At 41.4% G+C, this 12,386-nt stretch overlaps 4 protein-coding genes across 8 annotated transcripts; 1 reads left to right on the top strand and 3 right to left on the bottom strand.

Annotated features, from left to right (window-relative positions):
• Positions 1–1,194: 1,194 nt before the first annotated feature.
• LOC108022374 (chymotrypsin-2) lies at positions 1,195–2,472 on the bottom strand. The gene is made up of 3 exons (XM_017091255.3): positions 2,147–2,472; positions 1,808–2,084; positions 1,195–1,731 (listed from the first exon to the last, which is right to left on the bottom strand). The coding sequence occupies exons 1-3, from the start codon at positions 2,410–2,412 to the stop codon at positions 1,378–1,380; spliced, it is 897 nt and encodes a 298-aa protein (XP_016946744.1). The 5' UTR covers positions 2,413–2,472; the 3' UTR covers positions 1,195–1,377.
• A 4,186-nt stretch (positions 2,473–6,658) lies between these two features.
• Positions 6,659–8,193, bottom strand: LOC108022361 (uncharacterized). 3 transcript variants are annotated; one of them, XM_050887465.1, is made up of 6 exons: positions 8,031–8,193; positions 7,635–7,745; positions 7,552–7,578; positions 7,422–7,478; positions 7,299–7,370; positions 6,659–6,850 (listed from the first exon to the last, which is right to left on the bottom strand). In XM_050887465.1, the coding sequence occupies exons 1-6, from the start codon at positions 8,125–8,127 to the stop codon at positions 6,804–6,806; spliced, it is 411 nt and encodes a 136-aa protein (XP_050743422.1). In that variant the 5' UTR covers positions 8,128–8,193; the 3' UTR covers positions 6,659–6,803. The 3 variants fall into 3 exon arrangements, 2 of the variants coding, with proteins under 2 accessions (XP_050743422.1, XP_050743421.1); XM_050887464.1 differs by having other exon boundaries at positions 7,422–7,578; positions 7,635–7,732; XR_007763977.1 differs by lacking the exons at positions 7,422–7,478; positions 7,552–7,578; positions 7,635–7,745.
• A 382-nt stretch (positions 8,194–8,575) lies between these two features.
• LOC108022393 (uncharacterized) lies at positions 8,576–10,246 on the top strand. Of its 3 annotated transcripts, none has more exons than XM_017091279.3 (5): positions 8,576–8,742; positions 8,888–8,985; positions 9,041–9,257; positions 9,316–9,396; positions 10,022–10,246. In XM_017091279.3, exons 1-5 carry the CDS (start codon positions 8,649–8,651, stop codon positions 10,060–10,062), a joined length of 531 nt encoding a protein of 176 aa, XP_016946768.1. In that variant the 5' UTR covers positions 8,576–8,648; the 3' UTR covers positions 10,063–10,246. The 3 variants fall into 3 exon arrangements, 1 of the variants encoding a protein (XP_016946768.1); XR_007763988.1 differs by having other exon boundaries at positions 8,587–8,742; positions 8,801–8,985; XR_007763989.1 differs by lacking the exon at positions 9,316–9,396 and having other exon boundaries at positions 8,577–8,742.
• Positions 10,247–11,216: 970 nt separating this feature from the next.
• On the bottom strand, positions 11,217–12,145 carry LOC108022306 (serine/threonine-protein phosphatase Pgam5, mitochondrial). The gene has a single exon (XM_017091166.3). The coding sequence runs from the start codon at positions 12,100–12,102 to the stop codon at positions 11,266–11,268; it is 837 nt and encodes a 278-aa protein (XP_016946655.1). The 5' UTR covers positions 12,103–12,145; the 3' UTR covers positions 11,217–11,265.
• Between the last annotated feature and the right edge of the window lie 241 nt (positions 12,146–12,386).

The raw sequence follows: 12,386 nt of genomic DNA, 5'->3' as shown, positions 1-12,386 counted from the left end.
GCTCGGGGGAAAAGCACGTGCTGCTGAGGCGGGAAAGATAAAAAAAGGTAAAGAAATAATTATGATACTGATATGAAATGCGGAAATATCCATTTTGAAAACGTGAGATCTTCAGTTTAATTAGTTAATTTTGACGAAAAGTATGCAGTATTTTGTGCACAAATCCAATAACCACCGAAAACGCGAATTCTTAAGTTTAATTTTTAGTTTTGCCAAAAAGTATGCAATATTTTGTGCATAAATCCAATAGAAAGCAGATGTTGTCATTCGAAATCTTTCCAGCCATTTGCGAGACTCCGCCTAGCTGCCAGGTTGTTCTGCACAGCCTGGCTAAGAGCCTTTAGTTTTCGAGGAAATGCCAAATATATCTCATAAGTACTAACGACCAATTTCGCAGTTTTTGTTTGTGTTGGCGGCAGCGCCTCGAGCTTTGCATTAAGTAGACTTTACTTTAAAGTTGCATCATCGCCAAGCCAGACAAAGTTTTGCCATCGCTGAAAGCCGAGCGCGGAGCAGGCTAAACTTAAGCGCCACGCTGGCGTGGCTGATGGAGATCCGAGGAGGGTCGTCATTTTCCCTGCCATTTTCCTCAACATATTGTCACTGCTCGCAGCGGGAGGCGCCAATGACAACGGCAACGAAAGCGACAACGACAACGCCTGCCTCCGTGCCAGAAGTGCTTTTCATGGCTAAAATTCAATTTGCCTTTGATTTATGCATTTTACGTCAGATTTGCACGCCGGCCCCAAGAGGCTTTCGAACTTAAAGTCTGAGATGATGTCCCAGTGGTTCGGCTCGTTCCTCACCGGAAATATCCGCAGAGGTGCATCCAGTTCGATGGCACCACATTCACTTCCGGTCTTTTTGGCTCTTTGTGTGCACCTGTCGCCCTTTGTGCGGTGTATCAAATTCAACTCGGTCACAAATGACGCCAGCAGAAATGCATCTGCGGTTGCCTGGGGCCACCAACCCAGGACCATCAAAGGAGCCCCATTGTGTTGCCAAATTACAAGAATCTACCTATAAGTTGTACGTTTGAAATCAATATTTGAAGCAAAGAGTCGGGAGTGTCAAAGAAAGCAATTTGGTTTTAATGTATCTTGTTAAGGTGTCCAAAAGTATGCAACAATATAATTATATTGTACAAAACACAATATAATTACATCTTATAATTATTTTTAGGTACCTCAAGAAATGCATTTTCTTTCACTTATTTTGTAACGAAAAGCTGCAAGTTTAAACCGCACCCTACATATAATAATATAAATATAAAACTAAAAATTTTAAATAAAATTACCAATCAGCTCCCTGGCATTTTTAAATAAAGTTCAAAACGTAATCTCACTATACTGGCGGTATTTATACATAACAATTATATCAATTTACGAGAATCAGTAGGAAGGTAGTGAGAAAAACGCTACTTATGGACTCCCTAGAGCCGCAATCGGAAAGCGATTTTATAGTGGTTGTTATCCAATCCTTGTAGTAAAGAGAGCTCACGAACTTCATTGACTTGCCGCCCGCACACCCATTGTGCCCGCCAATGATTCCCAGCAGAGCCCCATTGCAAATGAGTGGTCCGCCCATGTCTCCGGCACAGGTCTCTCCCTCGCCGACGGGCTCCGTGCAAACATAGTGATCCGACGTGAAGGAGTCGTCGTGCTTTTTGCACAGCGATGGCGGCCTCAAAATAACGTCCAAATAAAGCAGCTCATCCGAGTAGGGACCGTGCTGGGTATGGATTTTACTTAAGAAAAGGTAATACAGAGAATGCCGGTAGCGGCTTCAGGCCTGAGGAAAGGCTCACCTGGTATACCTGCCCCCAGCCGAGGGTCACACATGTGTCGCCATAGGTCACGTTGGCCATTTTGCGCAGGAGCAGCGGCAGAACATCGTGGTTGGAGCTCGGAATGCGATCGGCCAGCCTGAGGACGGCCAGGTCGTTCTTCATGTAGCGCTCGTACTCCGGATGGACCACCAGGCGATCGACGGCCCGCGTGTCGGCATCCTCATAGTCCGCCAGTCGAGTGATGTGCCCGAACACCACCCGGATGCCCCGTGGGTTCATCGAGGCCTTGTACCGACTATGGGAGGACGGTGACCCAATTAGGAAACGACTCTGCCAGCCTGGTCATTGGGCACTCACTCCGTCAGACAGTGGGCGGCTGTGAGCACCGCTCGACTGCTCACCAGGACTCCGCTGCAGAAGTGATTGTCTCCCCGGTGCTTCACATAGTTGTGGGTGCGGATCGAGACCACGTGACGGGACAGTCGGTTGCTCTTGGGCTTGTATCCGCCGGATATCAACATCTCGAAGGTCTCGTCGCTTATGTCGCCGATCACTCCAAGCTCGGCCTCCGACAGGGATCCACTCAAGACAAGTCCCAACCACACCACAGTCAGAATTTGCATGGCTCGTTTGTTTTTCGAACTGAAAACGAGTTATTTGAAGCATGCGTAAAGGGATATAGTGTGATCTAGAGAGATTTCCGGCAGGAATTTATAGGGCAAATGCAGTTTTTAAGGCAAAAAGCATTTATCCCAAGGATTATGTTCTGAATAAACACTTACAGTGGACTACAGCCCACCGTTTTACTCATATCTACTATTGGAATACTTCTGTCTAGTAATAAAGCCTTGTATTTTTAGGTATAAAGCGTTTAATATCGCTGAAAACTCCCATTCGATGTATATGATAAGATTTATAAATGATGATGCCACTTAAATATTGAACTTTAACGCTTACCTTATCACATAGGTTCCATTAAAGTCACCTCTTATAACCAATATACATACAAGGCTATCTAATCTTAAGTATATCAAGTAGGTATTCCCCATAAATAGGTTTATGAATTAAGTTGTTTAAAACTAGATTTCTTCAAAACTGATGACAGGCATTATAATTGACAACAAGAAGCTGATAAACACTATTTATAAGACCACATTAAGGTTTCTATAATGATTTTATTGGCTCTTAGTAATAGTAATAAATAAATGGGCTTCTCAAGTGAGCACTCACAGCCCAGTACAGTATCAGTAACTTCAGATTACTGATCGCTGATTAGAACATTCGCCTGAATGGTCAGCCAGGTGTTCTGCAATCCAGCAAATACATTTTAATGATCCTTGTCTTATCGCACATTTAATGCCTTTTTAAGAGAATCCCCCGGAATAACAGTGATTATGACCCTTAATTTTTTTCCTCCAATAATTTCTTAATTTAAGAAATTGAAAATGGGCACGGAGATCCAAACGAGTGCGAATCAATGAAATCAGTGCCATCTATTTCGGACCCAAAGTAAACGAATTGTATTGATTGTACATGCAAACATCTTAGTTTTTATAATCATTAAGAATTACTATTCGCTTCATTCCTCATTTAAAAAGTCATAGTTGTCACCAAGTCCTTCTGGAAAATAAAATGCAGTTTATGTTGCAATGTAATAACTTTGGAAGTGTACTTACCTATGCTTTGCATAAGGTACGGAAAATACTTTTCACATGTACCCAAAACATTTAGCCATTGATTTAGGTGTCAACTAGTCTAATGATGCTGATAAAGAATATATACACTTTATGGGGTCGGAAATGTCTCCATCACTGCATTGCAATCTTCGGACCGAAATCATAATCTTTTTTTAATCGCAAAAAAATAGACACAGAGAATACACCGAATTTCACTTCAAATAGGGTTTCTTAGGGCCTTGAAAGAGCAGAAAGCGATATCCCCTATCAGAACTAGGGCTGCACAGCCAATATTAATTGATGCCTGCTTCAGGCAGTTGGTCTTGAACTTATGATTCCGGCTACTCAGCGTTGGAGCTACTTCCACTATCTCCTTCGTCAGCTCCACAAGAGCTATGCCCAGTATGACGGCGCATCGTGTTTTCACCATCGGTCCGAAGAGAGTGCGACACGACAATAGCGCCTTTGTGATCAGGCGCGAGCATGTTTTCAGTATTTTAAGGACACCATCTATGTCTTCTCTGAGATAGCAGTTGGCAAAGGCCTCGCGAAATGCTACAATTACGACAAGGGCCCCGTTCAACGCTGTTTCGAAGCAACTTCTTGCAATCCGGTTTCTTTTCGCTTTCCCCACAAAGCCACTAGCGATAGCCTTGATCCTGCTCTTCTCAACCGTCGGCGGGCTCGCCGGCCTTGGCGGAGTCGGAAGGTTCGTGTGTTCTGGGTAATACGGCAATGTCACCCTATAAAGTAAATGGAATCGGTTATTGAAGGATTAAAGGTCGTCATTTAAATGACTTGCTTTTTTCCACCCTTTTTGGATTGGGTTAATTTCTGGACCACAGTAGTTGGGGTTGCTTTGGGCTTTTTTGATGTTTCTGGTAGGGATTTCAGGGTCGATTTTGCAGTATTTTTTGTAGCCTTGGCTGTTCCTGAGGTAGACTTTAAGGTGGACTTGATCGTGGTAGACATTTTTGTTGTCGCGGTTGTCCTTGTGGTAGACTTTAAGGTGGATGCGATCGTGGTGGACATTTTTGTTGACGGAGAGATTCCTGTGGTAGACTTCAACGAAGTTTCCATTGTCGGAGACTTTTTTGTTGATGGAGAGGTTCCTGTGGTAGACTTCAACGAAGTTTCCATTGTTGGAGACTTTTTTGTTGATGGAGAGGTTCCTGTGGTAGACTTCAAAGTAGTTTCCATTGTTGTAGACTTTTTTGTTGTCGGAGAGGTTCCTGTGGTAGACTTCAACGTGGTTTCGATTGTTGTAGACTTCTTTGTTGACGGAGAGGTTCCTGTGGTAGACTTCAAAGAAGTTTCCATTGTTGTAGACTTTTTTGTTGTCGGAGAGGTTCCTGTGGTAGACTTCAACGTGGTTTCGATTGTTGTAGACTTCTTTGTTGACGGAGAGGTTCCTGTGGTAGACTGCAACGTAGATTTGAGTGTTGTAGACTCCTTTGCTGTTGCAGTTGATTTTGTAGATATTTCTATAGTAGATTTCGTAATTGAGATTGTTTTTCTCGCTTTTCTGGTGCTTTTGGTGGAAGTTAACGTTGAATTTGGGAATAAGTTAGTAAAATCGTTTTCATGAGGAGTTGGCACTGAATAGTCCACTGTTTCAATTGAGTAATTAAATGGATATTCGAAATTAGTAGGAAAACTTATGACAGGTAGCGTATACGAATTATTAATTGTGTATGTTAGGATTGAGTCGTTTAAGTCCATTTCGAATCAATCACCAAAGCTTAGTTTCAGGGAAGAACTGACTTGGTCCGCGAGGTAAAAACTATTTTATCTTGGCCATTTTATACATTTAACATTGCTACGGTTAATTATATAAGACTTATTAATACAAAAACACTATTCACGCTTCTTTTCATATTTTACCCCGTTACTCGAAGAGTCGGTCGGAAAGTCGGAAAAGTGTGAAACAGGTGGAAGGAATCGTTTCCTACCCTCTAATATTTATATATTCTTGAACAAAATCCCTAGCCACAACTGAAAATATTTAATTCCTTTTGTCAAAACCTATCGAGACGCTGAAAGTTAGTAAAATCGAAATATCTGTTTATAATTACTGATTATTCACCGAACACCTGCATAAAAGACTTAGGAATTTTTTGAGATATTTAAGCCTAACATGTGCTCAGTGTATGTACAAGTCCTACTGTTAGCGCTGGATTTTCCTGAGTGTATATTTATTACGATGTTGGTTAGCTAATGACGAGTACTAACTGGAAATAAACCAATTAAAATAGAACCAATGCATTAACGTATTTTGCTATCTTGCTTCGTTGCGGTACATATTTTAAATACTTAAAACAATTTTATTGCTATCCAGTTCTAGGCAGATTAAATGATTTATTAGGCAAGATGGAAATTCTTAAATAAAATACTAATTGACTACAATTAATTAAAAAAAAATGAATAAAATCATACGATTTTAAAAATACTATTTATAGGTCTGACACCACTGTAACAAGGTTATTGAAATAATATGCATACCCTTTCACAACAGCAGTACCTGTTACTACTATATCTAATATAAAACAATGACTAAGAAGTCATTTGCTGCCTTTCACTACCAACAGAGAGTGCTTAAAGAATAATATTAAAATGAATAAGATCCTACTAATAGGTTTGTTTATGTGCTTATTTCCCTGCATCTTAATGTCCGAGGAAGACTATTATAAGGAAGAGGATTCGGACTACAAGGCAGAGGACGATGAAGAATCGGAAGAAGATGAAGATGCTGGTTACAACTATACATTAACCACCTACGTGACACTATTTACCAAAATTTTTACCGCAATGTTTTGGAATTGTATAATCAATGCAGTGCGTCGGCTGTTTGATCCCATTAAACAGGCCATAAAAGCCTATATACTGTGTTTGATAGAGGAGACAGCTGGAGGTGAATTGAAGGATATGGTTGATGCTATTTACGAAGTTGTAACATCCTGCGCCAAAGGAAGTAAAATTCTTTTATGCCTTCTTGCCGGACTCAAGGCCCTGTTGACTATTATACTTGTCATTTTTCGCATTATTGTAAAAAACATGATGGGACCATCGATAGCATTAATATGCCTTTGGTCCGCAATTCGCGTTGTCCTTTGTCCTTTTGTAGTATTTGGCGTGGATTTCTTTAGGTGCATCGCCGTAAAAGTAGTAAACATGACTGGCGACACTATATAAATAAACTAATTGAAAACATATGTTTTATTTCACTACACCCAATGTATACATCCATAAAGACTAGAAGCGATACGATTTTGAATATGTCACAGGTACGGTTGGATTTCGCTCATATCTTGCCTCGTTGCTGGACGGTCCTCGATGACCTACTCTTCTCTTATCCACCAATACAAAGTATAACCCAGCGTGCCTTCTGTTGAGGTAACAATATTAGTCAGGTTAATGAAACTATATCATTAGAGATACCAGTGTTATTTTACACAAGGGCCCTTAAAATATCCTTTTTGAATCGCTTAAGGGGAAAATATTAGGCTTGCTTCGGCTAGCCGGAGAGACAACAAAATAAAAGAGTACAAATATCAATTATTAAATGTAATCTTAATTCGGCAGACATAATTTATATTTATTTATTTATATTTTAGAACAACAAGCTTCTAGACCAGTTTCTTTAAAATAACCAAATGGTTTTAATGTTTAATATCGTACCTGCTAGATGAGATCTACTGTGGGGTGAATCATAATTCAGAATTACAAAACTACGAAATAAATTATATCAATTATAAACTCTCAATTCTGCTTCAAATATAGATATGTTTATTTTGTTGGTAAAAAAAACAATTTCAACTCTTGCGTATTCTTACCGCTCCACGTCGGGTACGTCCGAATATATGCGGTAGTCACCCATACCATAAGAGGTGAATTTAAGGCAATCTCTGTAATGTCATAATAACTTATTCAGTACCGCCGATGTATAAAATATTTACCAAAAGGAATCAAAAACCAAAGAATTTCCCCAGACCACGTGGGAATATCGTGCCAATCTAAGACACGAATTTGATCCATGTTAAGGATCAAAAAGAATATGATTAAAAGTCCTAGGATCAAACCACTTACAGCAATGGAAAAAACAAATTTGCAATTCTTAAAATTGAAAAGCAATTAAAAGACCGAGTGGTATTGGATTTTTGAATATTTACCGTCGTAGTCCAAACTAAAATTATGAAGGCTAAGTGATAGACCGCCCACATGGATAAGATTGTGTATGCCAGAAATGTTTTGTAAAACTCTTTGTCGCCTGATAAAAAAATCTGGTTTAAAAAATATCTGCTTTACGAAATTAAACTACATATAAGGAATAAGGTAAAACCATAGTAGAGAAGACTATCGGATATTTGTTACACCGCTGAAGAAAGTTACAAGGTGGAAAACGCTAACAGAAGGGCAACTGTTTCCAAAGAAGCTTGGGAGGTCTTTCTACCGGCGTTTACGTAATTGGTTAAACTATACGAAGTCCTGGTAATAGTTTTAAAGAACCTTAAAGCTGAATAACGGGTAACAGGTAGTTTAGCGTTCTTCCTTGTTCTTGGAAATACCTTGAGGTTCGGAAAAAAGTAAATACGGCACCAAAGCTCCACCTACAACCAACCAAATTGATCCAAAAAAGGCGAAAAACGGGTTTGGCTTACACATTTTACAAATTTTGAAATTGTGAACATTTGTTTCTATGACAGAATATTTTCAGTTACTTGGCCAAACTTATAAGGGCTCTTTAAAATTGTAGTCATCCATGTCAAGTCAAATAAGCATTAGTATGCCTTGGGCCCTTTGTCCCTCTGTAATATTCGGAAAAGAGTTCTTCAGGTGCATTGCATGCAGTTAAAGTGTTTAACATCACTGGAGATGATATAAAAGTCATATATATAAGAGTGAAACGATGTTTAATACGGAGGGGTCAAATTACAGTGTGAGATATTTGTACTGAATTCTCATGAGTCAATAGTTGCATCGATTTAAAGGGCTATCTTGTAAAGTGGAATGTTTGCTCCATAAGAACCGGGCCATCGGTAAAACCAAACCTGGTACCTACATTGCCCATCTTTCGCACTATTTCAATTTAGATATCGAAGAAATTGTGTTGCACATGCATCAGCTTTGATTCAAGTGTCACACACGCCGTATAACATATGTTTTAAACATTATAGGTAATCAAAATGTGCAATAAAAAAACGTGTCTAACAAGTTGTGGAACATCTTGGCTTGTTGTTAGTGCTTTAATGGCAATCGGAATGTTAGTTCAACCACAAGGTATTTATCTTAAGCGATTTCAGCAATTTCAAAAAAAAGCTTTAACTCTTATCCAAAGATACGAAAGTTACTTAAAATTTGTTGGTCCAATAATGGTTCATTTCTCCTAATCGACATCATTACTGAAATTACGATCTGCTTTCAGCCAAGAAAGAGTTTTACAAAATGTGCCTGTCGTACATAATAATATCCATGTGGATGGTCTACCATGTCGGATTCATAATTTTAATCTGGTCCACGCATGTAACTATTCGGGAATGCACCGAGTCAGCGCTAAATAATGCTCGTTAATTTCTAGAAATGGAAAATCGTTATACCGACTGTTGTAGTTGGCTCCCTGATAGGGGTACTAATTGTAGTGTTTTTGGTTCTAAACATGGAAAAAATCAGAGCTATGGATTGGTACGATATTCCACCGTGGCAAATGGAGACTCAAAGAAGCCGACGTCGAAAGTTTCGGTCCGCCTCGTCCCAATTGACGATCAATGATTTTACATGGTTAATAGTTTGTTTCAGTAAGTGCATAACATAGTTATTATAAGCTTATTGATTTAAATCATTCTTGTTTTTTAGTGTTGTGGCTCTTTTCATTAGGTTGGGTAATAATGGTCACCGTAGGTATTCATGAAATGAAAAAGGACTACACTTGGAAAGGTATATTCACACGATAGTTGTATATGTTTTCAACGTACTCCGGAATCCAAATTAGATTTTTCTTAAGACGACAAAGACAAAACATTTCTGCATATAGAAGCTAAACCACTATTCTATTCTTGTAAAACATTGCGCTCTACGCTGTGCATGTGCCAGCAGAGGCTGAGCAGTTCTATTGAAGAGCTTTCCGACTTTTGCTTCTGATATCAACTTTTGTGACTAAAATTCAGTATGAGATCTAGTAAATAAATAAACATTCTAAACTTTTTCTCATTCGGCGAGCTATATCAAAATCTTGAAGCTGAGCACTGGCATATTGAAATGCAGCGTACCGAATTCACAAAATTTGTAACTTAACTAGTTAACAATTCACGGGTGTGCAAAATTGAGCTGTTTACAGCTGTTGTCTCGCCAAACTAACTATTCCTATTAATCGGACGATCTAGTAGTTGCCTTCGCAGACCCTCGTGGTGCGCTTCGTCACTACGTGGTTCACAAGTGTTGTCCGTCCGCGTTCTTACATTGGTATGTCGGGAATTTGGATTGATTGATTTTATCTTTTTAAAATACATAAAAATACCATTAAACACTCCTCTATTAAAAAAATATCTTGCTCCTTTTTCAGAAGGCACAGTAGGTTATATTATATGTCCTCGGAGGAACTAGGCTTCTATCCCTGCAAGAGCGTTCGTCACAGCCGGGCAAAATTGATGAGCAACGTAGATACTCTCGACTTATCGGATGCAGGACGTGCCTATGTGGAGGTAAAAATGTAACCAAGCGATAAAGCAATCCTTTATTTTTTAAGTTCAAATCCATAAAAGTAATTATAAATGAGTATATGCCTCTAGTTGTTCTTTTTTTCATATTGGCAAGCACTCAGCGGTTGGATATGGTTCTCATATATTAATAATGTATCGCATACTTATAACATAGAGCAGATCGTACCTATGTCATCGATTGGATGGATGGTTCCTATGTACGACAAAATCAACGTACTGATGTCCCTTTTATATTTAGTTCCTTGGGGTTCTAGAGTTTAGTAGTATTAACTACTTTAGTTTAAATTTATCTGGTAGCTGGCATATCGAGAGACTTCCGATTACTTCTTTGGATGCATAAATACACTCGATGGCAGCTTTACGCTCGTATTATAACGCACTTCCCTTAAACGTCAAGGGCCCTTTTCTGAGGCATCCGACCGCAACAGCAATAACAGGGCCATAAAGTAAACACTTGCCTTTTTTCCATGCGCTCCGGAATTTGTGTGGCGAGGCAAATATTTAGCAGCTGACACTCGATGTGAGTGGCAGTTGAGGAGTTGGAGCCCGGGACGGGCTCCGTATAATGCAATTTTCTGCCTCCCAACAAATTAAATTCAAATTGTGGACGGATGCAAATTTAATGAAACGCCAGCGGCAGCGGCGATGGCGACGGCGATGGCAACAACGTTGACGATGGCCAAAACCAGAGGCGGAAAACCGAGACCGGAAACCAGAAACCAAAACCGAACAACATGGGACAGGCGCAATAACCAAAATTAAAGCCGCACTAATGAGCAGAGACAATCCCGAAAGAGTGGCGCAAATGTGCCAACTACCGGGTGGCCAGAAGTGGGCGGCCCGACCGCTCTGGGCGTGGCAGCCGCTGGGACTGTGGCCACTGGATGTGGATGTAGATGTGGACGTGGATGTGCTGGCATGCGGATGCAGATGCAGCTGGCAAGTGATTTTGGCCAAAGTTAAAGTGGTTTTTGCCCGGTTGCGACAAAATGTGCAGGAAGTCACGTTCCCACTTGTGCAGCGAAATGAGCTAGTCCCTCGAGTTTCCAGTCCGAGATGAACTTGGGAGTGCAGCTTTATTCGTGGGCTAGTTACTATCGGCTTTGGCCGGCAACGGCCTTCGATGTGTGACCTCTGGGATGGGCATGAAGCCGGAGTCGCCCAGGCAGCGCAAGGTCACATAGCCCGAGGGCCACACGGTCAGCCAGGTGATGGAGCCGTGGTTGAGGTTGAGCCTCGTCCAGGCAGCCGGCGGCAGCTGCAGGGCGCGCAGGATCAGGTAGCGGATCACGTTCGAGTGGCCCACGATGAGCAGGTAGGAGTCGTGCTCCTGCTCCGGACTGGCCCGGAAGAAGTAGCGCCGGAAGGCGGCCTCGATCCTGGGACCATCCCTCTGGTAGGCCAGCTCCAGGCGGCGGGCGCTCCTCTTCGAAGGAGGATCCCCGGGATAGGGAGTACCCTCGGGCAGCAGGGTGCAGCGCTTCAACTTCAGGGGATCCAGGTTGAGCTGCTTCAGGATGATCTGGGCCGTCTCCTCGGCCCGCGGCATTGTGGAGGCCACCACGTGGTCCCAGCTGAAGCCCATTTCGCGCAACCTTTGACCCGTCCGCTCCGCCTGTCGACGACCCCGCTCCGTGAGGTGGCTGCCGTTCGAGGTCTTCGTGTACTCGCCGTGTCGCACGAGGATTATGTGCCGCAGAGCCGAGGACTCCTGGTCATTGGCCACCTTCTGCAGCTGCGGCTTGTCCAGATCCCAGTGATGCAGCCAGGCGCCGCTGGCCAAGGCATCACGTCTGCCATCTCCCTCGTCCCCGCTTGAATAAATCGAGGCCTTCTGGCCCTCGAGCAGGCGGATGGTCAGGTAGGTGACCAGGGAGCCACAGCTCATGGCCCCCACCGAGCGCCAAACACCCGAGTATCTCATGAGGGAAGAGGTTTGATTTGACGGCTCAAAAGCAAGCTACTGGGGTTTGAGTTTCCGAATTCGAAATAATAGATTATTATGATGACCAAATGACGGATGTTATTTCTCTAGAACCAATAAAGAGATAAATGTGATTTTATAAAATAAGTAAAGTATACTAAATTGACCTTTTGTTTATTTTTAAAGTCGCGATAAATTCAGAACTTTTGGATACTTTAAAAAATCATTTCTTTTTGTATTGGGCGACAATATTTATTATTTACCATAAAAATATCTTTAAGTGT

This window comes from Drosophila biarmipes, chromosome 2R (genome assembly GCF_025231255.1).
Source record: "Drosophila biarmipes strain raj3 chromosome 2R, RU_DBia_V1.1, whole genome shotgun sequence".
NCBI classification, from domain to species: domain Eukaryota; kingdom Metazoa; phylum Arthropoda; class Insecta; order Diptera; family Drosophilidae; genus Drosophila; species Drosophila biarmipes.
Note: the sequence above shows the minus strand (reverse complement) of the source record. Positions and strands in the feature narration are given on the sequence as shown.

Excerpts from the sequence above, each read along its gene's own strand:
- LOC108022374 (XM_017091255.3), bottom strand. The coding sequence starts at position 2,412 with ATGCAAATTCTGACTGTGGTGTGGTTGGGACTTGTCTTGAGTGGATCC. Across the intron at positions 2,085-2,146 it reads GCCGCCCACTGTCTGACGGA|TCGGTACAAGGCCTCGATGA; the intron begins GTGAGTGCCCAA and ends GTCCTCCCATAG. Across the intron at positions 1,732-1,807 it reads GCTGGGGGCAGGTATACCAG|CACGGTCCCTACTCGGATGA; the intron begins GTGAGCCTTTCC and ends ATCCATACCCAG.
- LOC108022361 (XM_050887464.1), bottom strand. The coding sequence starts at position 8,127 with ATGTGTAAGCCAAACCCGTTTTTCGCCTTTTTTGGATCAATTTGGTTG. Across the intron at positions 7,733-8,030 it reads ACTTTTTTCCGAACCTCAAG|GCGACAAAGAGTTTTACAAA; the intron begins GTATTTCCAAGA and ends TTTTTTTATCAG. Across the intron at positions 7,371-7,421 it reads TTGGTTTTTGATTCCTTTTG|AGATTGCCTTAAATTCACCT; the intron begins GTAAATATTTTA and ends ATGACATTACAG.
- LOC108022393 (XM_017091279.3), top strand. The coding sequence starts at position 8,649 with ATGTGCAATAAAAAAACGTGTCTAACAAGTTGTGGAACATCTTGGCTT. Across the intron at positions 8,743-8,887 it reads AATGTTAGTTCAACCACAAG|CCAAGAAAGAGTTTTACAAA; the intron begins GTATTTATCTTA and ends ATCTGCTTTCAG. Across the intron at positions 9,397-10,021 it reads AAAGGACTACACTTGGAAAG|AAGGCACAGTAGGTTATATT; the intron begins GTATATTCACAC and ends CTCCTTTTTCAG.
- LOC108022306 (XM_017091166.3), bottom strand. The coding sequence starts at position 12,102 with ATGAGATACTCGGGTGTTTGGCGCTCGGTGGGGGCCATGAGCTGTGGC.